Source organism: Nannobrachium achirus (assembly GCF_963921795.1).
Source record: "Nannobrachium achirus genome assembly, chromosome: 10".
In the NCBI taxonomy this organism is placed as follows: Eukaryota; Metazoa; Chordata; class Actinopteri; order Myctophiformes; family Myctophidae; genus Nannobrachium; species Nannobrachium achirus.
In genome coordinates this window covers 16,666,585-16,690,736 of record NC_137819.1, presented here as the reverse complement: position 1 = coordinate 16,690,736, position 24,152 = coordinate 16,666,585, and the positions used below count along the sequence as shown (strand labels likewise).

At 43.0% G+C, this 24,152-nt stretch overlaps 1 protein-coding gene across 1 annotated transcript; it reads right to left on the bottom strand.

The window, feature by feature from the left end:
- Window positions 1–1,920: 1,920 nt before the first annotated feature.
- On the bottom strand, window positions 1,921–22,471 carry LOC308292722 (terminal nucleotidyltransferase 5A-like; the record flags this gene model as incomplete). Its single annotated transcript, XM_080735134.1, has 3 exons — window positions 1,921–2,673; window positions 3,253–3,525; window positions 22,295–22,471. The coding sequence occupies 3 exons, from the start codon at window positions 22,469–22,471 to the stop codon at window positions 1,921–1,923; spliced, it is 1,203 nt and encodes a 400-aa protein (XP_080591260.1).
- Window positions 22,472–24,152: the final 1,681 nt, after the last annotated feature.

Genomic DNA, 24,152 nt, shown 5'->3' with positions numbered 1-24,152 from the left:
GTACCGCCCCCTTCTCTAGGGGGCCCAATTGGAAATGAGCCCCTTTGTGACACAAACAAGGGCCTGTGACATAAACAAGGGCCCGATTTCAAAAGAGTACCGTTCAGACACGCTCATTCAGAAAATCACTGAAATGAAAGGCAAGGCTTAGAGTTAATGAATGGGTTTTTTGCGTGGGCTGGAAGAGACACAGGGAAGACCAAAAAATAAAATAAATTTTTGAATTTCAACCTTAACCACCCCCCTGGTTTTCAAGTGTCATTAGTGGAGTCGCCAACAAAATCGTCAGCCTAGTTCCAGAAACGGACCCCCCCCCCCCCCCCCCCAACTCTTGGAGCAAGGCAGTGGTTCTCAAAAGGCTCCTTGAGCAGGTTACAGACCCCTTACAGATATGTACAGTAACTTTCAGAGTTTTTTTTTTCTTTTTTTTTTAAAGAAAACTTTGAGAACCACTGAAGCAAGGCATCGTTTGATTAAAATGTGCTTTCTGCGCTCTGCTCTGACCCCTTTGGATTGAAGCTTTCGTAGAAAGATTACGCTAGCATGAAAAGCTAACCCCAGTCCAGTCAAACACTAAAGAATGTCAAAAACCTCCGTATCATTATTATTTTTTTTTTCTTTCTAAAATGTCCTTGATTTTAAACAGCTCAGTTGTGACCAGGGACATGCTGGGCCCCTGATTCAGCCCGGGAAAAAGAGTTGGAGAGGCCCTCATTGCGTGCTATAGAGAGAGATCTCTCTCTATAGCGCTGCTGCTACTCAAAGATTTGTGACAAAGTGACAAGCCAGTGGGCCAATTACATGAGTTATATTTCGTCGTTGTCGGGTGGAAACCTTGTATGTCCAAAACCGTTTGTTTTGTATATATCATTTTCAAAATGATTTAAACTAGTGAAAACAGCAGATCTACAAGCACACAACGGTTGTTTGCTTGTAGATCTGCTGTTTTCACTACTTTTGTGCGACGGCCTTGTATAATGAAGCAGGGCTTTGCTTTGCGAAAAAATTTACAAATTTGAAACTTAGAGATACAAGGTTTCTGCCCGACAGTGACGAGTTACTTTGTTGGCCGCCCAGCCCCCAAAATGGAACAAAGGGCGACATTTTATTTGATTTTTTCCCCTAATGGCCGGCCTGGACCGGCCCGGGAATGAACCGCCCTTTCGGGAGTTGTCCCGCTTTTCCCAATGGCCAGCACGTCCCTGGTTGTGACCGCACCGTCGACTTCAGCCAGTCATTTTCAGTGGCAAACACTCGGCCTTCGTTAAGTAAACAAACAAACAAAACAAATGATAACAACAATGGCTCCAATACAATTTTACAGCAGTATCAATCAATATAACTTAGTGGAAAGTCAGATTTGGCAAAAAAAAATATTATAATAAGAAAACAGAAAGAAGAAAAAATACAGACTACATGTATTCATTTTTGTCCATGGTGGCCCTTCCAGGAAGAAACACAACTTTAAAAACGCCACATTGCTACAGGGAGCGAGCGCTCTACTCAACTGGTGCTCAACGTGTGGTCTGGCGACCACCCGGGGTCCTTGACGTTAAAAAGGTTTGAGAATCACTCAACTTTACTGGAGCCTCAATCTGCTCTGTAACATCCTCAGTGTTGATGAGCGCGTACAAATGGAACCAAAATGAACCCTTATTGGTCAGTTTTGGTTCCATTTTTCAAACTCACAAAATTGTGGGTCCATTTGTACACTTGTGGTTCCACTTGTACCTGACTCTACAGACCCCTAATTGTCCCATTTGGGAACGTTGGCGGTCCCCACGTCCCCCCACATCGAGAACCAACGCCCCTAACCGAACCGCTCGGCTCGCATCAAAACAAACACAAAAAAAAAGCTTTGAAAACACATCCTAGCGAGAGAAAAAAAAACACAAATCCCCACCGGAACTAAAAACAACCTCAGCTACAAGGCAACCAGGTCCGGTAAGAGTTACTGCACGGCGGCGACTGGACCCGCGCCACGTAGTAGTTGCTGAAGTTGAGGTCCCTGACGTAGGCGGCCGGCTGGTAGTAGCAGGTGACGCCCGCCAGCGCCGGGATGGCGTTCTGCTCGGCGGCGGCGCGCAGCGCCAGCGCCGAGATGAGCGCCAGCGTCTGCCGCCGCTCGTGGCCCATGAGGCACACGGTGCTCTCGTCGACCACGCGGCGCAGCGTGGCCAGGCACTCGTAGCGCTTGTGCTCCATGCCGGCGAAGTGGCTCTGCAGGTAGGCCTCCAGCTTGCGGCGCTGCTCGCCGATGTCGGGGAAGTCGATGAAGAAGCGCGAGCACATGTAGCGCTGCAGCCGCTTCATGCGCGCCTCGTGCACCGGCCGGAAGCCGCGCGCCAGCAGGTGGCAGTACTTGAGCAGGCCGCCGCCGCGGATCTCCTCGGGGCTGCGCGTGGCGATGGTTCGCGTGCGCAGGTGGCCCAGCGACTCCTCGAAGTCGCCGTAGACGCTCTCGCCCGTCACCGTGGGGTGGAAGGCCTCCGACATGGGCGCGGCGTCGGGCGAGCAGCGGTCGAAGAGCAGCAGCGAGTCGAGCGCGATCTGGAAAGAGTCGACGCTGAACTCGAACTGCCGCCGCAGCGTGTCCACGAACTTGAGCTCCACGTTCTTGCCGGTGTTGTTGGAGAGCGAGATGAGCGACCAGCGGTCCGTGTCGGTGCACACCTTGAAGAGAGAGAGGGAGAGGAGACACTCGTCAACTTTTGATTCAAGAATATTGTAAATGGTAAATGGTTTATTTGTATAGCGCCTTTATCAAAGGCGCTTTACATAGATTATGCATTACATTTACAACTTTCAAAGAGATCTTATCTGTGCGAGTTCCTTAGAACCCCTCCATAAAGACAGACTCAGAATCTCTTGATGTTTTACACAAATAAAGAATACTTTAAGGCAGGGGTCTTCGACGTGTTTGTGTTTGTTTTGATGCGAGCCAAGAACCCCTTAGTTGAGAGAGTGATGAAGCAGGGACCCCCACAACCTTTTCATAGATTCCGTATCATTTCATCGTTTGACAGCAAGATCATTTGTGTATTTTGGATTCATGTCAATTTGTGTTTTCTGATATTTAACCACTTGAAGATTCATGCTGCCAAACAATGAAACTATATGGAATCTACCATGAAAAGGTTGTGGGGGTCCCTGCTTCACCTCTCTCTCAACTAAGGGGTCCTCCTTGGCCTGAAAACGACCCCTGCTTTAAGGCATCACCAAAATACCGAAACATCATCATTTTGCACACACCTTGACCAGCTTCTGGACGTAGGCCTCGCGCAGGGCGAGCGGCGTGATGCGCTCGCGGCACACGCCCTCGGGCAGGAAGCCCACCAGGCTGTCCAGCACCACGTCGCGCACCAGCCGGAAGGCGCGGTCGTCGGCCAGGCTCAGGCCGAAGATCAGGTCCAGGTCCTTGTAGCCCAGGCCGTTGTCCTGGTGCAGCACGTGGCTGGCCGCCGAGCCGTTCAGCTTCACGTCGCGCACCGCCACGCCGCGCTCCTCCAGCCGAGCCCTGACCACCTGGAGAAAGAGAGAGAGAGAGAAAACCATGAATGATCTGTGACCTGGAACGCATTATTACTTTAAAGATGAGGTGCCATGATTCTTTTCCCCCCTTAAACACGGTGATCAGGTATTATGATTATACCTGAAAAAGAAAGTGTAGAAAGTGTTAAAATTATGTTTTTAGGTAGCCACACCCACCAGTTCATGAAGTATGCCTGGTTGTCAGGTGGGTGGTGACCAAGCTGAAGTTAGCCACACCCACAGTGTTAGGTGTGTGGTAAAAAGGGGAGGGGCTGATTGTATGATGTCATTAACTCAGTTTTTTTCAGTTGGGCTTTTTGACTTTTAGGAAGTAACCAAAAATACACATGGAAGACATATTTGAATATCATAACCACACCCGGGGGTCTATTAGAGTTAATGTTAAAGTTATACCATGTAACTTTTGTTATAAAACAAATCTTAAAGTTGTCCTAACTATTAAATCGCTAAAGTTTTAGAACACCCACTCCGTTAATTTCAGCCCCTAAAGCCTTCTGTAAATATGTTTTCTATGATCCTGGCCGGGGTCTGGATTTTGCGACAAAATTACGTCATCATACTCTACCGGCCAATCACAGCGTCGATTATACACTGCCGGCCAATCACAGCACATCTTGCTGACTTCTCAGGAAGTAGCTTGCCTCAACATAACAACAGCATATACTCGGGTGAAGGAGTGCGTTTCTCCGGAATGCCTGCACGCACGGGAACCAGGGACCCCTCTAAAGATAGATCTCGGCAAGGTGCATGCAGACGCGGTGGTCTGAGGCCCGGTCCGTGGCGAAAAACGGCCGAAAAAAGCAGACGCGACGTGGTTTGCTATACAGCTACTGACCACTAGTTGAGCAACTTACACAGTATAGCTTTAACTCCATAGACACATACAAAACAGAAAAAGTGCAAAACTATGGCACCACCTCTTTAACCATTATTTTATGCTTTAACTATTAAGAAAATAGCAGATATACAAGCTCACACTGCGAGCTTGTAGATCTGCTATTTTTTAATATAGATGTAGATCTGCTATCCTAATACTTTTTTCTTCAGGTTTCTGAAAATGTTTCTATGTCAGTGGTGCTCAAACTTTTTCCCATGTCAAGGACCTCCAAAATGATATGTATTTGGCCACGGAAAATTAGAAATTATCTCACAACCCTCGCAGTGCATCGCAACACTGTTCAACTTTATAACATGCTCAAACTGAGATGCCAGAGTTCAGGGCTCTATACTAGTGTCTTTTCTCTTTTCTGTTATTGTGGAGAAGGCTTTCGCTGAAAATAGCCGATCAATGAAGCTAAGCAATCTTTCTGCGAAAGCCTTCCCCACAATATGGATGCTGCGGTTTAAGTGCATGAATGCCAATGCCGACGTACCTAAAAAGGTCAAATAAGTAAGGGATAAAGCTATCGTGTCGGTGCCATATCAGCCTGTCGGGATTTTATCACTGGATAATGACCGCTGACAGCGCTGAGCCAGACTTTATCCCACTTATTACACGGCTACTTAATAAATAAATTATTATTTGACCAAAAACTAAAAACAAAACAAAGTAATTCCTTGCTTACAGTAGTGAAGGTGTTGTGATAAAGTAAGTGTTGCGCTGGGCGTCCCCCCAGCGCAACACGCCGCCTTGGAAAACAAGGAAGTGTTGATCAAATAGAATCCATTGTATGATACTGCATCATCTATTTCTCAGTCCACAATATTTTTAAAACACATTCTTGAGAGCAACGTTTGGTTATGAATGACACTGTGTGTTTGTTTGCATGTATTTCATGTTGGATACGGCACTAAATTCACGGAGTGCAGCCTGAGTGCAGCAGGTGTTCTGAGCCTCTGATTAGGCATCGGCCTGTTATAGAGCGGAGCTGATTTCAGCGATTGACCAATCAGAATCAAGCATTCAACCAAGACGTGTAATAATGTCCGATATATCGGCCTGATGGATATATACGTATCAGTCTGGCTCTGATCTTTAATTGCAAACACGATGATCAGAGGAACTCGCTAACGTGGAAAACGCGGCCCAGCACATGCAAGTACAGTACAGTCAGCACAGGTAAAACGTGAGGTTTTCCCTTTGATATGCTAAGCATTAGCATATCAAAGGGGAAATCTCCCGTCTTACCTGAGACATTAGCAGCCAATGTCTCCTACTGTTCCCTATGCTCCCATTGCACCCCTTGACTTGAACATGAGATAAAAGCAGAGAGAGAGAGAGAGAGAGAGAGAGAGAGAGAGAGAGAGAGAGAGAGAGAGCGAGAGAGAGAGAGAGAGAGAGAGAGAGAGAGAGAGAGAGAGAGAGGTGGATTGGAAGTGTAACAAAGAAAACGTTCTTCTTTCATCCACTTTTTTTTTTATCTGCAATCACGGCAAACATCTGAAGATACTGGACTGCAGCTGTTGTTGTTTTTAACTTCATACAAGGCCTGCCCTGGAAGTACACGTTACAATGCCGTGCTAATACATCTTTGTTCAGTTGTGACAAAGGAAAGTAAATAAATGAGTAAAGAGTGTTTATTTTTCATTCATCAATTTATTGTCAGGTCTTCGACCCCTTAGCTGAGACAGAGATGAAGCGGGAACCGGCCCCTCACCACACTTAGTAATAGAAATACTCTCCAGGGCTGGACTGAGACATAAATTCGGCCCAGGCATCTTGGCCCAGGCATCTTGGCCCGCAACGTGTGTCGATGCTTTGTGGGCTTGAATGATGTTAAATGTTTGGATGGGACTCCTGGGCCACAGTAGCCTGTGATTGGGCAAACAGATCCTGGGCCCACTTGTATAGTCGGCCCACTAGGCATATGCCCGGTATGCCAGATGCCCAGTCCACCCCTGATACTCTCCAATATGATATTCTTAACATTTTGCAGAGCAAAGTAATACATCTGGCCAGCAGTTGTCATATGGTCATAGCATGTAGTCCTCAACTCCTCAGTGTTAGAGAGAGTGTACAAAATGTAACCAAATGGACCAATAAGGGTGCATTTGTGTACCATATTTTTAATGTGTAGGCTATGAAGTAGGCTGCAAAGCAATTTAGAACACTGTAATTAAACACTCCATGAAGTCATAATTGCTCTCATAACTCTGACATTCTTTGCATATGGCACATATTTCCCTCTCACCTTGGAGTATTATTATTGCAAGCAGACAATTTGCAACAACGTTGATGCATTCAAGCAAAACTTCACGGTAAAACCCAGTGGATGTCGCAGGATTTCACTTTGTTTGATGATCATCTCTCTACCAGAGTGATAATGTAATAAAGGGGGTCAAACAACTCCAACAAAGCATGCCCGAAAGTAACAAACTACTTGTAATCAAGTACTTTGCTTAGGTACTTCCATTTCTTGATACTGCTACTCCACTACAACTCAGAGGCAGATGTCGTACTACTCCACTGCAATTATTTGATAGCTTGAGTTACTTTGTTGATCAAGTTACTTTGTTGATCTTTATTTTTATTTTGTTTAATCTCTGTCCATATTGTGTGAAATGTCATCGGGTCTAGACTGACAGACTGACAGACAGATATGTTATGGAAAATGACGAGTCAGAGCCTGTCTCTCTAACTTTCTCTTTTTTTTTTCTTTTCTTTTTTTTTTAGGCCCCGAACTATTTCGTCTGGAGAAAGTCCAAGTCCCGCTACTGTCTGGGAGAAACCTCAAATCTCCATGTTTCAAACGCTAACGTTTATCCGTAAACGAAAGTTCCACTTCGTCATAGAAGCGTGTCCCTCAAAGGCAGTGAAAAGTAGGCGATGTACAGGCTCAACACGTCGCTTCGCGGCGCGTTGTGAGCCTGTACATCGCCTATTTTCACCGTTTTGGAAATAACATTTAAAAAAGGAGCACTTTTTTGGGATATACAAGGTTTTCGCCCGACAGCGACGATATCTGGCATGCAGACAGTGACTGGCATGTAGAAGAAACAAGACAGACAGACAGACAGACAGACAGGGACTGGCACGGCAGCTGCAGGCATATAGCGCTGAACTTTTCAACTCCTTTTCCTGCCCAGACTGAGTACATCTTCTCCTGTCTAAACTCCCCTGGCAAACAAAACGCAACACACACACACATACTGCACTTCTGTTAAATGTTGGTCACTAATATCATACATATAAGTTAATACCAGTAAGACACCTAAGGGCGAAAAGCGACAACAGCTATTGAGGCGTTACAGGACGGAAGGACGTACAGACAAGATGTGACGGTTCTCATAGTTAACCTACGGTCGCAAAAAGTAACTGAAATATGAAAAAGAAAAGGCTCACAATGACTGATACCACTGATCTAAGTGAGTAGCTAACGTGCAATGGCCAAAAATACTAATACTTTCATACTCTGAATTTGTTTAAACATTGTTGAAAAAGCAGATCTGCAAGCTCACAATGCGTTACATCACAATGCGTTGTGATCTGCTATTTCCACTATTTTTCAACAAGGAGGCGATTGATTATGCAGAATACATGTGATTATCTCAAATAATTGCAACTAAGTGATTATGTAATAATTGTGTTGCAGGCCTAGTCTGCAAAATAATAATAATAACTAGACATACTGTTCCTGCGAAACAGTGTGGGCTCACATGTAACACCATGTATGGGCATAAAGATCTACCCTTTGGTTGCACCTCATCTTTTATACTGTCTTTTGTACTGTACTGTCTTTGTACTGTCGAGGAGAACTTGACTATAATGCCTTTGTACTGTCGAAGAATAGGTTACGTAATAGGTTATGTCATTTTTGAGGAGAACTTGACTGATAAATTACGTCATTTTAGAGGAGAACTTAATGTATAAATAATGAAGATAACATAGTGTTCTCGCTTTCACCGAACCCACAATAATAATAATACAACACAGACCCTGCACTGTTGTGAGATGTTGGCAGTTAAAACAATCACAAGATAACTAAATGGTTTTCCTAACTCAAGTGCTCAAAGCGTAGGGGAGTAAGAAGCGTGCTAATTGCCTCTTGAGATGTAGTAGAGTAGAAGTTGTAGATACTTCAGGATGCGCTTAAAGTTTGCTTTCCAAAGGCCAGTTCCTCCTCAAGCCCCCCAAACATATCCTGGAATGATCAGACTCTATATCGTAGAGATATTAGCCTGGAATCATACTGGGCCCTGATTGCTCCCTCACTACTTCAGAGGAATGAAATCCAATCACATTCCCCTTTTAAAAAAATATATATTTCATTTTTTTGCAATGGCAGATTTGTCTGTTCATCAGACAACGACGGACTAGATTGTGAGAGATGCAGCTTGCAAACCTTTTTTTTTTTCTTTTTTTTTCCTAGAATCAATTGTTACAGTGGAGGACAAATATAGTCAAGTAGGTAGACAAATATGCTAAATAATAATAATAATAATAATAATAATGAAGCAGTTCTGCACACAAAGAGCGACGCATTGTTAGCACGTAGCTAGCTTTCTTTCTTTTCTTTTTTAAGTCATAAGTCATTAATTCAATTAAAGGACTCCCTTCCTAGACATGCAGTGGAGTCAAAAGGCACATGCTTGCAAAGAAAACAAATACTCCAAAGGTACTCTAGTAAATTTACTTAGTTACAGACTGTCCACCGACTGCTTAGGACTGAGCAGAGCCAGCCAGGCGATCATGTAGAGGATGATTTCACAATGTCACCAAATTCCTTTTTAATGATCATCTAATCCGAGGAGATTATAATGAAGGATGTACTCGGCAATACACAGACGGCCAACGCCAATATCTGTGACTCAGAGCGAAAGAATAATGTTGTTGTTTTAATTCAAACCAGGAATCTGATGGGTTTAGTTTGTTTTGAAGGGATTGAATAAATAAAGGCGTTTGTTGCTGTCGGATGTCCAAAACCGTTAATTTTTATGATTATTATTTTAAAAACATTTAGAAAATGATAAAAAAATGATATAATCTTTATATATATTTTTATATAAAATATGTCCACCATTTGTATGAAGTAGGTCATCAATTTATGAAACAAATACACTTTATTATATTAAATAAAGTTGAAATATGGCGATATGAGGTTTCTGCCCGACAGCTAATATTTGAGCAGTGCTGTAATGTCTACTGACCTCATACCATTGGCTTGGGAGCTTTGATTGATTTCATATTTTATTGACAACGTTCAAAGGTGGTACGAGTTATGGATGAGACACGAAAAGCCCGGACGCTTGTTTCCATTGTGCACCGTTACACTTTCAACACTCACAACAACTAGACAAAACAACAGCACAACAAAAAAACTGCTCCACTATATAGAAACTGAAAATACCTGTATGTAACTGTAATGATTATAATAACATAAAAGGGGTTGAGGGCCCCGGGATAAGACGCATGTATGATGTCAATTACAAGGAGTGAGAAAGGGGGAAAAAAATTAAAAAGAAATAAAAGAAAAGAAAAACTTGTCATGGACTGTCTGGTGTGTACCTTTATTGTGTAGTGTTATCCCAGTGTTTCCTGTTTTGCCTTGTTGCCACTACCTGTCTTGTCTCACCTGTCCTGTGATTTACAACTGTGTTCACCTGTGTCTTGTTTAGCTGTAGCCAATCATGTGTTAGTCCTGTGTCTATTTAAACCCTCACTTACCAGTGTTCCCTTGCCAGATTATAGAGGTTGTTATGGTGTCATGTTCCAGTCCTTTTATGTGTGTTTGGAGAGTAAATCCTCGTTCATTCAACCTGCTCTGCCTCTGAAGAGCCTGTTCTGTATTTTGGGTCCCATATCTGAGTCTCACCGTGACAAAACTCGAATGGATTATTTCCATTTTCAATACTTTATGACACTTAAGATGCAAATATTGTACTTTTTTACTACACAACAGTTATGAATGTTATATAGTGAATGCTATAGTAGCTAGTTGTGAAATTGGCCATTCTGCATAAATAATCACAAACATAATGCAGAGAGACAGTGTTGTGCCTCGAAAAACTATGGATCTCAAGTAAACAATGAAGGCCGTGCATTTGATGAATTGAGTACAAAGGAACCCATTATTTTCGGGGGGCCCCAGATGATTAACTTAATGTGCAACATTGTTTTCTCACTCAACAGTAAACAAACCAACATAAAGTTTAAGTGTATAGAGGGTATCTGCCCATTTCTAAAGTGACAATTTAAGGACTTTTAAGACCCTTTCTAATACCTCTAAAATGAAAAATTAATCTCTGGCCAAAGTGTCAAATATTAGAGGCAGAAATTGTGAAAATAGCAGATCTACATGCTCACAGGGCTGTGAGCATGTAGATCTGCTATTTTCACAATAGGACAAATTGTAATGCCTCAACTCTTCCAACTCCAAGTAGTGCTCGTCAGGGTCAGGGTTAGGTTGCCTGAAAAGGTTGAGAACCACTGATCTATGGGAATTCCACGCTAATAGAAATGCTTGATACCACACTGAACTAAGCATAATCAAGTCAATACTGGAGATGTGGCATAACGGCATGGATTTCTACACAGAGAAGGAAATTCTTTCAACATAAGATGCTGCATTCAAGTTCAGGAAGGAGCTCCTGCAACCATACACCCCAGTCAGAGCTCCGAGGTCTGCCGACCAATCATCATTAAGAACACATTATGACGCAATATTGTATGCTTTAATTATTAAAAAAAAATAGCAGATATAAAAGCTCACAGCTTGTAGATCTGCTATTTTTGAAAAGTTGTGAAAATTAGAATTTTGACCCGATTCTATAAGTGTCTTTTGAATCCTTCAAAGATTTTTGGAAAAAACCTGTTTCTATGTCAGCAATCTGGCCAGCCATCGTCAAAGAAAATTAAGGTCCTTTCCACTTAACTGGAGCTCAGTTAGTCTGTTCTTGAGAGACCACTATGTCAGTGGTGCTCAAACCTTTTCATGTGAAGGACCCCCAAAATGATATGTATTTGGCCAAGGACCCCCATTTCAAAATATCTAGTTCCAGGGACCACCCAGAAGCAAAATTTGAGTTCGCTTTGAAAATACATATATTCAAAGATTTGCTCACATTTTCACGACTTTCAAAAATAGCAGATCTACAAGCTCGCAGCGCGGCACTCGGTGCCGCGCTGTGAGCTTGTATATCTGCTATTTTTCACTGGTTAAAGCATTCAATAATTCTAGGCCTAAATGGGTTAACAATAACTTATAACACTGACAAAAAGGACAAGGGGTGACCGTGCTTTCGCTGCCGCCGCCCCCAGGCTCTGGAATGACCTGCCTCTCCCCATCCCAACTGCTCAGTCCATCGAGGCTTTCAGATCCCCTACAAAAAAAAATATATATATATATATTCTCTCTGGCTTTTAATTGCACTTGACCCTCCCATGTGTCCCACTAGTTGTGTAGTTGTGCAATTTGGTCAGTTTCTGTTTGCTATTGTCATTGTTTAACAGCACAATCATCAGTGTATTTTGGATTCACGTCAATTTGTGTTTTCAGATATTTAACCACTTGAACCGTCAATACTTAATAAAGTTGACCGTTCACTCTGTGCTTAGTCTGCTCTTTTACCCCAGTCTACACCAAACCTCTTTGCTAAAAATAGCCGATATACAAGCTCACGCCGCCTCACAGCGCGAAGCGTTGTGAGCTTGTAAATGTGCTATTTTTGGCTAAAGTTCTCAGAATAACAACACTAGGGTTCAAGTGGTTAATATAAAAAAGGAGAAAAAAGTTTCTATAACACAAAGATTTGGAGGACCCCCTATAGTAACTCTGAGGACCCCTAGGGGTCCAGGACCCCCTGTTGAAGACTGTTGGACATAGGTTGAAAACAGCTCGTTTGCGTAAAGGAGGAACAGCAATGGGAAGGTGGGATCCCCGGAGGCGGCGCGGCACGATTAACGTCCAGCGTTACACAACGTTTTGCTCTTCATCTTAAACCCTTTAGCTTTGTTGTCGGAAAAGAAAGGCCCCTCGCCTTTTGTTCACGCACATAAAAAGCCTATAGTGGAAACAGACTGCGGAGTACAGACCAGCTTAAAGGACACAATGAAAAGGGACACTCCTGTTTAAAAAGAAAAGAACCGATAAAAAGGTTCAAATGTTAAAACCTTAAAAGGTCAGGATGTATAAACATCATCTTTTGAAAGGGATCCTGTTATGGCAGGGACAGGGATTCCCATTTCCCTACAAAAAATGGGGGGGTTCCCAGCACTTTGAATTAAAAAAAGGTGGTAACTTTACCCCCACACACCCACTGCACTGCAAAGCGACAACAGATGGTGTCCGAGGAGGAAATAACCCAAGAACAGGGGTCTTCTACAGGGGGTCAGACCCCTAGGGGTCATCTTAGGTACTACAAGGGGCTGCCAAATTTATTATTATTATTTAGATTTAATATTAGTTTTTCTTCATGAACTTGAACCCTATAGCATCCCTCTTCTGGGGGACGGGGAGGGGGGGGGGACGACGACACCTTGTGAGCTTGTAGATCTGATATTTTCGCTAATGAGATTTAGTGTAGAGGCCTGATAGGAGCCAATGGTCAGATTTGAGTATCACAAGTGTTTCAGAGGTTAAATTGTGTAAACAAGCGGACCGACTAAAACATGAATTTACACCATGCTGACAAGTGACAACCACCTATGATAAAGTGTAATCTGCAAAACAATTTAATAAAACCTGTAGTTGGGGGGGTCCCTGCTTCATAATATCTCCGCTATGTTGTAAAAATGTGGGAAGACCCCTGGCCCTGACCCTAACACAATGGTTCTCCGCGGACCACTGGTAGGGCCTCTACAAAATATGGTTTCATTTGTGCACCCTGAGTTACATTTAACTGTAGATTGGGGTCACAGAGATATGATATCAAAAGAAAAAAAATAAAGAAAATAAACTCCACCTTTTACTTGGCTAGAGTACACAGTAAATGTAATTTGTTACTGCTTGTATTTGACCGTTGTTTTGGGTTGAGATTGGCACATTTCCTGGGGCAATCTGCCCAGATCATGCATGTCACACGTGGCTTCTTCTAATTTTTTAGTTTTTTACTAAAAAAAAAAAGAAAAACGCCTGCAATGTAGTGCATTTGAAACTATATTGCAGTGCACATCATGGGGTGATCACTGCTTGCCTCCTGTGAATTGTTTTATTTTTGTTTATTTTATTTTTATTTCGTTGCTGAGTGAGGTCAGCAGACAAAGTGACATGAGTGAGATGAAAAAACCTGAGTGAAATGTGCCAATGTCAACCAGAAACATTGGTACCTCGGTGTTAATATATGTTGGAACATTGCTACTCTAATCTGCCTTCTACCCTGCCTACACAGCACGTGTATGAGCATGTGCTGAAAAAAAAAAATAAAATAAAATAAAAAATAAACCCTTTGAAACTTTGACTTCACACACTTTTATTGTGACGGAAACTCCTCTTTGAAGGTACGTTTTATGTGGGGGGGTTTCCCCTGTGGCAGTTCCACGTGTTTCATTTTTTTTCTCTGCCTGGAAGGGACCAACATTTGGTTGTGTTTAACGTTTTAACAACACGCCATAATGTGCTCACGCTTGGGGGAGGGGACGTGTCCGTTCGGAAGCATTGCATTGCTCCCCCCCCCCCCCCCCCCCCCCCCCAATTACTAGCGTCCCCTCATGACGCACCAGCTGCTGTTGGAGCAGAGCGTAGGGGGAAACACTTCCTGTTGGCGTGTGTGTGTGTGTGGGGGGGGACACTTCCTGTGACATGGTGCGAGGGCCTTGTAAAAAAATAATGAAAACGCAACAGAAAAAAGTGTCAAACTGAGCAGACAGTCTGGTGTTGACAATGGCTCGGTAACGTACCTGCTATTACTGTTATGTTATTGCTGTCATAGCTCTCACTACTGCTGTCGCTTGCTACCACTTGTATAATTGTTATCGCTGTGATGGTTTCACTGTTATCACTCCTATTGTCTCTTGCTTCTGAGCAGCGAATGTGTCAATGTGAGACGGGTATGAAAAGCGAACAGTCCATACCAGTGTGTCCCTACACGAGACATAAGAGGGGATTATGGACATTTACCGATAGGGGCGGCAGTGGCTCAGGGGTAGAGTTGCCGTCTTAGAGCACGGAGGGTTCCCGAAGGATTCCCAGTTCGATCTCGGGCTCCCCCAGAGTTAGTGTCGAAGAGTCCTTGAGCAAGACTCGGAACCCCTTAGTTGCTCCCGGTGAGCTGGTTGGTGCCTTGCATGGTTTCCTCTGCCATCGGTGTATGAATGTGTGTGTGTAATGCACAATCTCTGTAAAGCGTCTTGGATAAAGGCCCTATATAAATGCACCATTTACCGATCTGAGCTCAGTCTTTGTGGGAACTAACAGAGGAACTTGCTACAATTTTGGCATTTAGCAGACGCTCTTAATCCTCTGAATGTTTCTAATTCTGTCCAAATTGCATGGTGGAGTATGTTAATGCAATATACCGCAACATATACAATCAGGGTGGTTGTATTTGGCATTTAGATCTTGTGTCTCGGTTGTAAACAAACTTCAACACGATCCTGTTTCTGGTTTTGACATGTTACTAGTGACTAGTCCTCCCCCAGAGCAGGCAGGCATGCAGACTCTGTTAGCTCAGTGGGTAAATAAAATCAGCACTTTGTGCAGCAGGACACCCGTGGGTTCAAATCCGGGGCAGAACAGGAAAGGAACATACAGTAGTGCAGCTTTAAAAGATAATGTGAAGGAATTGGGAGGAATCAACATGGCGTTAATGAGCCAGACTAAACTGGATGAACCCAGAGCGTTTATCTCCTGAGCCTGGGCTAGAGGTGTACAGGTGTCATCGCATTACTGCAGGCCCAACAATGGCATGCCTCAGGGCTCCATTTACAGTCCTGGCACCAAGCGCAGGCCAGGCTTCAGCTTTAGCGTTAATTTTGTCGACTAAGAAAAGCCTAAGGCTAAGGATATTTTGATATGTAGTCAGCTAAGACTAGACTAAGACTAGAAAATTGTACCCATTCCTTACTTCCTTCCCAGATCTTAACAAAGATACTAATTACGGCTCTGTGTCAGAGTCACAGTGCTGATTTCAGCCTAAAAGGTTATTTTACCTTTAGTTCGCATTCTATTCTCCCAAAAATAGTAACCCAGATGTCCTTTCTTCCTACCCAAACATGGCTTCAAACAAGAGAGTTTGGTTATATTGTTAATACGCTTTCTCTCGATATATTTTTTTCTTTTACATACGTCTATCGTACATGCAGTAATGACCCTGGTAAAGGGGAGTACCACTCGTTTTCAAGATTGAACAATGTCTTTAATATACCTTGAATACATCATGAAGGTGTACTCTGCAAGCCAAAGAGTACATCTTCATGATGTCAATGATCACATGACCCCACAATCAATCCTAGGCAACACAGAAGGGTGGGGGGGGGGGATCTTTTCTTATTTCCACACACCAGCTCTAAGGTATGACATAGTTCAATCTTGAAAATCAGTGGCAGTGAGATTCCAAACGTGCGTTCAAAGATCTGCGCTTTAACAACAACGGTTGCGCCATGTTAATACTTCCGCCGCCTTACCAGGGCTGTAGCCAGGTTAGCGTTGCCATGGTTACCAAGGTAAACAGCCGCTTGCTGCGGGTGCTTGTGAAAGACGCTGGTGCATACGTCATGACGCAACGCGCAAGAAAGCATAACGGAGCTCCATTGACTCCTATGCTGAAACATAAAAAGGGCTGTATCTCTGAATAAGGTGCAAATAATGCCGAAAAGGGTGAGAGACGCTCTTTTTCACACCATCACTAAATCGTGATTGTCGGCCCCGGTTAGGATTTGAGTTTGTAAACAAAATCTCCTTCCTTTATTGGTCAGATTACACTGTGTAAATGAAACAGAGCCTGCCTTGGAATCATTGATAACCCTGAGAAGGAAGTGAGCAAGACGCCCAGTTTTTTTCAGGTATGACCACTGGTCTGGCAGAGCTAAGCCCGGCTTCCAGTAAACTCACACAATGGTGAAACCAGAAACGCAGAAAACACACACTAGAAGTGTAGACACAACACATACACTTACGTTTGTATTACTATTCTTGTGAGAGCATAATAACATAATAATAGGACAACATTGACATTCCCAACAATAGCTGGAAAATAGCCCTGAAGAAAGGCGATCTTCAAGCTCACACCCAAGTGTGACCCTGGCTTGCAACTAAGAATAATTCAGGCATATACACTACAGTACTTGTAACTCTAATCCTGAACCCTAATCCTAACCTCAGGTCTAATCCTGACCCCTGAACCCCAATCCTTTCCTAAAGGTAAAGCCTAAAGTCTAAACATCTTTCTTAAATGACTTTTTTCTTTTCTTCTATTGATTACTCACCGCATGTAGACTTGAATTTGTGATTTTGGGGGTTTTGTCGCATTCCAAAGCCAATACACACACGCACACACGTACACCACATGCACGCACACGCAGTATTGTAGACACAACAGCTTTGCTCTCTGTGTGTGTGCAGGTTTCATGGCTCTGTAGCGTGAGTTGGAACAAGATCAACAAGAAGTCTTTTCTGCGTCCAACACAAACACGCCGGGCCCTCTATGAAACCCCCCCAGTGATAACTTAAAGCACCACTATGTCCAACATTGTGTAATATTGTATAATGCTAACTTTCCAGGAAGAGAAAGCCTGCAGTTTCTATTAGCTTAGTATAACGTCTACTGTATATCATAACCGACAGTGGTGTAAAGTAACAATGTTCATTTACTTAAGTAGGTAAGCCCCTTGGCCTACTGGTCCAGGCGCATAACACTTAGGCATTGCCGCATAGGCATGGATGCCTGGCGTCGTCGCCCGTTCCATTCCCGATCCGGACGACCATTGCCGTGTGTCACTCCCCATCTCTCCCCCCATTTCCTGTCAGTCTACTGTCCTATCAATAAAGGCATAAAAGCCCAAAAACTAATCTTAAAAAATAAAGTACTGTAGTACACTGTTGAGTTATTTGTACTTTACTTGAGTGTTTCCAATGCTTTTGCTTCTACTCCACTGCATAGCTGATCTGCAAGCTCAATGTTCTGCCAATCCACTGGAAATCTACTGTCTTGCCAATGGCGCAGCACGTGTGAATTTTGAAATGGCACATACATACACGTATGTACACGTATTTACATATCTATCTATCCATCTATCTATCCATCTATCCATCTATCCATCTATCCATCCATCCATCCATCCATCCATCCATCCAAATATCCATATTTCTCAGACAGACACACAAACATTGGCGGGTTGGGGGGGGGGGGATTACAGACGGAACAGAGGATGCAGTGAGACCCTCTCCTCTCCTGTTCCCTGTAGGACACGGTTTGAGCCATACCACAAGCCCTCTCCTCTCCTCTCCTCTCCTCTCCTCTCCTCTCCTCTCCTCTCCTCTCCTCTCCTCTCCTCTCCCCTGGTCAGAGCCCTGCTCTCAGCCCATACCACAAGCAGATGTTATTTAAATGTTAACCTTTAAAACAAACACCCCCATTCAGGGGGGAGGCAGGGGGCCCTCCAGAAGGAAAGGACTCTCTCTCTCTCTCTCTCTCTCTCTCTCTCTCTCTCTCTCTCTCTCTCTCTCTCTCTCTCTGCTTAATGGAAAGAAAGTGTTTGGGGCCCTCTGTTTTCCAGCGGGACGACGCGAGGAGAGGAAGTGGTCGGCGACGGGTGAAAACCTTGCATGTCCGAAACGGTTCACTTTTAGGCCACAAATTATTGAATGCTTTAACCAGTGAAAAATAGCAGATCTACAAGCTCGCAGCGCGGCACTCGGTGCCACGCTGTGAGCTTGTATATCTGCTATTTTTTCAATAGTTAAAGCATAAAATAATGATACGCAATAATGTGTACCCGTTCTAAATGGGTTAATGTTCTTTATTTTATTTTTTTTGCATTTTAAAATTGTTATAATGTTGTAGGCTAATCCTACTATCCTACTATGTATGCATCCTATTATAAAACTAGAACCAGTGCTCTTCCGAGCACAGGTCTCCACCAGGTTATTGTAGCCTCCTGGTGGTGCTATAATAGGCCAATGTGAAAAAGGGTGACATGTATTCTTGGGCCTTTAATGGAAATCCGACGCTGCATGCTGCAGGTTGACCGTCTGGTGGCGCTATAACAGGCCAATGTTAAAAGGGTGGCATTTGTTCCCTGACCTATAGTGGGAATGTGCGTGCAGAATTTCAAGCAAATCACAGGCTGCGTTCATGATTTGAGGCATTTTGTTCAAAATGGACCAATCCTGCAAGGGGGCATTTCGCTGTTTCTGTGTGTAATCTTTTCGACACCCAAACCGACGCTCCGTTGTCGAAATGATGGTCGTTCGAAAGAGCGAGATTTCCCCATCCTGCAAACGTTGAAATCCAATGTTAGCCAATCAGGATAAAACACTGAACACACACGCAGGATAGAAGACATATGCACGGACGGACGGACGGACGGACGGACGGACAGACAGGAGGCAAAACATAGTCTCCCCATGCCGTCGGTCTGGGGAGAAAATAAGAAACCTCAGCCTATCATTCTGACAGATTTGCGTTTTTCTTCACTGTGGGTTGACAATTTGATCTGAACTTGACCATTGGCATTATGAAGAGAGTAGTCTCGCGTAGCCAGACAACTATTCCACAATCTCTGAATGCTATATAGAGTCTGGAACGGCAGCTCCCGAACGGCGAGTATCGGAAGTAGCCACTGCTACACGGAAACATAACAGAAGCACACTCGCACAGACATTCGGGCGGCATATTCTTGTTATGGGCGTATAGTTTAAGACAATATTTGAAAACATCATGGAAGTAAAACAAACAACACTAGAGGAAGACGAAATAATGTCCCAAAAAATATTGGAAGGAGAAAAATATTGAATGTACGCTTCCAGTAGGACTTGTTATTGCTACTGCACCAAGGGAGCGGTTGCGTCACATCCGCTTTATCTCGCACTCATCGTTTCTATTTCCGTGCCCCAGACTGTATGCCGGGAGCATTTGCAAATCGCGTTAGGCAACAGTCTGGCCACGCAAAACTATGAAGAGAGTAACAAAGGCGATTTTTCATTTTTCCCAAATCTATGCTGAATAGCGTTATTATTAGCGTCACAGGCAATGGCATCTGTTGTTGTTGTGGTTGCAGTCCCATAGACCGGATGGACTGTGGGTGGAAATGACAGGTATTTGACAATCTCAATTATTTTGTCATAATCGTCCTAATCGTTTCCATATTGAAAAATGTTCATATATTTTCAAAAGTTTAAAAAAATAGTGGAAATAGAAATAGCAGATCTACAAGCTGCATTATTTGTGCTATTTTCAATCTGCCTGCCTGCCTACCTGCCTGACTGTCTTAAAGTGTAGGCCTCATGTAAACATGGTACTGGTGGTCATCAGTGTAGCCTCCATTCTAAACGTATTGGTTCAGTCATACATGTTGACAGCAGTGGGTCAGATGGTTGGTAGCCTATACTGTAGCAGAAAGCATTATAAGTAACAGAGTGGGAAAGTGTCGTCAGTGTGTTAACATCAGTGGTTCCCAAGCTGTTTTAGCTCGAGACCCGAAAGACAAATTCGATGCCTCCCCCGGAATCACAAACTAGTGAAAATAGACAATTTACAATTGCGTGTCCCATTGCGATTGTAGATCGGCTATTTTTACAGTATGTATGGATGTATGTATGCAAGTAACGAAACATTTTGAAAAATCCTAATAATAATTAAAAACAAAAGGTGGGAAATAAAATGATATACAGAGGAGTAGTAGTAGTAGTAGTAGTAGTAGTGCACGAGCGGCCCATGAAAATGCATCTGCAACCCACAAAATGGGTCCCGACCCACAGTTTGGGAAGGGAAACAGTGTTTTTCTTTTTTTTTCTTTTTTTTTTTTTAGATCACTGCTGTGTGATCAAAGATCATTTCAACAATAAAATCACTATGAGATGATGCTTTTTCCCCCAAAAAAACACCAATGTTATACCATAATCCAACAGCACATGTTTATTAAACCGGCGCTTCTCAAACCCTTTCATTATGTCAAGGACCGCCAAAATGTACTTGAATTTTTCAAGTAAAATGATCAATACTGCAATGTAGACATAGGCCTATAGGAGTAAAAAGGCTGGTCTTCAAAATGCACTTGTGTTAAAGACAAGTACAAAAGCATTGGCATCAACATACTTAAAGTAGGCTACCAAAAGTAAAAGTACTCATTGTGCAGAATGTCCCATTTCACAGGTTTCCACATGTATATAAAATGTATATAAATCTTTTGAAAATAAGCTCCGATAGCTCAAGTTGAAATAAGGCTGAAGTGGTTAATGTTTGTTTTGTAAAAAAAAAAGGAACTAGTAACAAAAGTTTTTAAATAATTGTAGTGGAGCAAATATTTGCCTCTGAGATGTAGTGGAGTAGAAATTATCGTAAAATTTGGAAATAATAGTCATTAGAGTAAAAAGAAAATAAGAAAAAATAAGAAAAAGAAAAACACTTAAAGGAGTAGTTCACCACTTTTCAACCTGTCTTCATATAATAGGTTCATGATAAAATATCACAATTTTTTTCTACTCAGTCCAAGTCTCCTAGGAGAGCTGTGTGGAAGTTCAGAATCCATTGTCTTGTGACATCATCATTTTCAAAAAAAGAAATGTATCAATATTTTTGAAAAAAAAAATATTTAGATTTTTATTATCGCGAGAACAATGGCTTCCACTTTACAATGGCTTCCACCAGGTTTCTGACCTGCCCACAGCACTCCTCTGGGGGGAAAAAAAAGAAAAAAGCAATTTTTGAGTGAGGACCAATTATATGAACATAGGTTGAAAAGTGGTGGAGCGCCCCTTTAAGAAGCTACAGTACTCGAGTACATGTACTTAATTACTTTCCACCACTCAGTGGTGTGTTCTAGACTAGATTTTTTTTTTTTTTTTTGGCGATGAATCGACACCATCTGTACAGTATGGATTCAAATTAAGATTGATCGATTATCGACCAGATAATCAGCGGTGTAAAGTAACTTACTGTAAGTACATTATAAAACATACATTAACCACTTTAGCCTTTTTATACCTAAGCTGTTTGAAAATAGAAGATCTACAAGCTCACAACGCTTGCATCATGACACGTTGTGAGCTTGTAGATCTGCTATTTTCAAACATTTTGTACTTTTACTTTTGGTACTTTAAGTACAATTTGATGCAAACACTTTCATACTTTTACTCAAGTACATGTTGAATTCCAGACTTTTACTTGTAACAGAGTAGGCCATTTTTATTGAAGTCTATTGATAGCCTACTTATTTTTTTACTTGAGAAAAAATAAGCGATTACTTTTTCCACCACTGACAGATAGCCTAATACAGGGATCTTCAACCAACGTTTTCAGGCCAAGGACCCCTTTGCTGAGAGAGAGGTGAAGCAGGGACCCCCCTGTCAATAGATTCCATATGTTCATCTTTTGACAGCACAATCATCAGTGTATTTTGGATTCTTGAACCGTCAGTATAAACTTGACCTTTCACTCTGTACTGAGTTTGCTCTTTTCCCCCTCTACACAAAGCCAAAAATAGCCGATCTACAAGCTCACAACTCTGGAGTGAGATTGTAGATCTGCTATTTTTGTCTAAAGTTCTCCGAATATGGATGCTAGGGTTCAAGTGGTAGATATAAAAAAAGGAGAACTTTTTTTTCCCTATCACACAAAGATTTGGAGGACCCCCTCTGAAGACCCCTTTAGGGGTCCCGGACGCCCTATTGAAGACCCCCCTGGCCTATATAATACCGCGTGATCTCACCTGCACGATCTGCCTGGGCTGCATGGACAGCGTGGGGAAGTTCCCCCGGCCGTGGATCGGCACGCTCTCCCCGAGGATCGAGTCCAGCCTCCGGACCTGATCCCACGACAGCACGCGGAACCTCCGACCCTCTGCAGGCTGCTCATCACATGACGAGCCGGCATCACCGGAGGACATGGCGAGTTTTGGCGACCCGCACACGCACGGGAAAAAAAAGGGGAAAAAAAGAAAAAAAGATCTCCAAATTATTATGATCTTGTGTTATTTTTTCTTATGGATCATACAGGAATCCAGTGGTGGTGCAGCTGGACTGTTAGCTCTGTGTATTGGAACTCCTCCGCCCTGTAGAACTTCAAGAAATCGATCTCCAAATGATTATGGTCTTATTTCTTGTCTTCTTTTTTATTCTTCTTCTTTTCTTGGTCGCCTATAAATGGACCTATTATAATCCACGCAGTAGCCTATAGCAAAGTTCTGATGCAGTGACAGTCGCTCCTTTTTTGGAACTTGTCAGAACTTCTTATTACAAAATCGATCTCCCAAAAATGATTGTATTCAAATTTGAGATCTTTCCCCTTTTTGTTTTTTCTTCCAATCCACCGGTTACAGCCTAATCTGTTCTGGATGTGTGCTTATAATAATTCCTCGCGCATGCATGCAAGAAGAACTCCCCAGCTATTTCTCCTTACAGCCAGCCAGAAGTCATGGATGAGAGGTGGTGAAGGTGGGACATGGTCCTCTGTCCAGTCAGTCAGTCAGTGTGTGTGAGCGTGTGTCTGTCACTCCACCAGTCATACACACTTCTCTGAGTTCTCTCTCTTCCAGACGCTGCGCGCTGCGAGGTGCAGCCTGCTTTTTACCGCGACCGGATTTGCATACGGCGTCTCCGATTGGCTGCCGCACGCGCCGGCCCTCATGAATAATTTGACACACGCGCGTGTGTCGGGCGGAAGCCTCGTATGTTCAAAAATGACTTAGTTACTCTTCAGGAATGTTGAAAAGATACGCAATTTAGTTATTGTTTAGCCTTTTGGTTCAGTTGCCTATAGGTCTATATGTATAAAACACAGGTGCACTAGTAGGCCTAGGTCTACATTGCTATATTATTTTAGGCCTTAAAAAAAGGGGAAAAAAGAAAGAAAATGCTCATTGCATGATTTGCAAGCTGCTTTTGTGCGACACTGTAGAGTAGACTATATGATGACGAACTGGGGCATACTAGGCCTAGGCCCACTACATCACGAAAAAGAAAACATAACATTGTTGTTGGGTGGAAACCTGTCCAAAACTGTTCGTTTTGTATTTATCATTTTGAAAGTGATTTAAAATAGCCAAATCTACACGTAGGCCTACACAATTAACGGCTCATGTCACGAGGTGTTGTGTGCTTGTAGATGTAGATCTGCTATTTTCACTAGTTTTGTGCAACAGTCGTGTAGGCCTACAGTATGTTGTAGGCCTCTACTACTTGTATAAACTGTAAACTGTATGATGAAGCTGGGCTTACTTTGCGAAAAAGCGTACAGATTTTAAACTTGCGAGGTTTCTGCCTGACAGTGACTATAACTATAAGCATAAGTTGAAATACGGAGATACGAGGTTGTTTCCTACTTTCCTTACAGCGACAGTAGGCTACAGACTAGAGTAAAAGACTGACAGTCAGCATGCGCACAGACGAGCCCACCTCAAGCACGGTCAGCCCTGCTGTCATTGGCTCAGACGGGTACAGTGGGCGTGTACAGTACACAGAGAGGTGTGGCTAATGTGAACTTGGGAGTAGGCTACTCAGATTGTACTACTAAGTAAAAGTATTAATACTACAATTAAAAAAAATACTCAAGTAAAAGTTTCAAGTAAA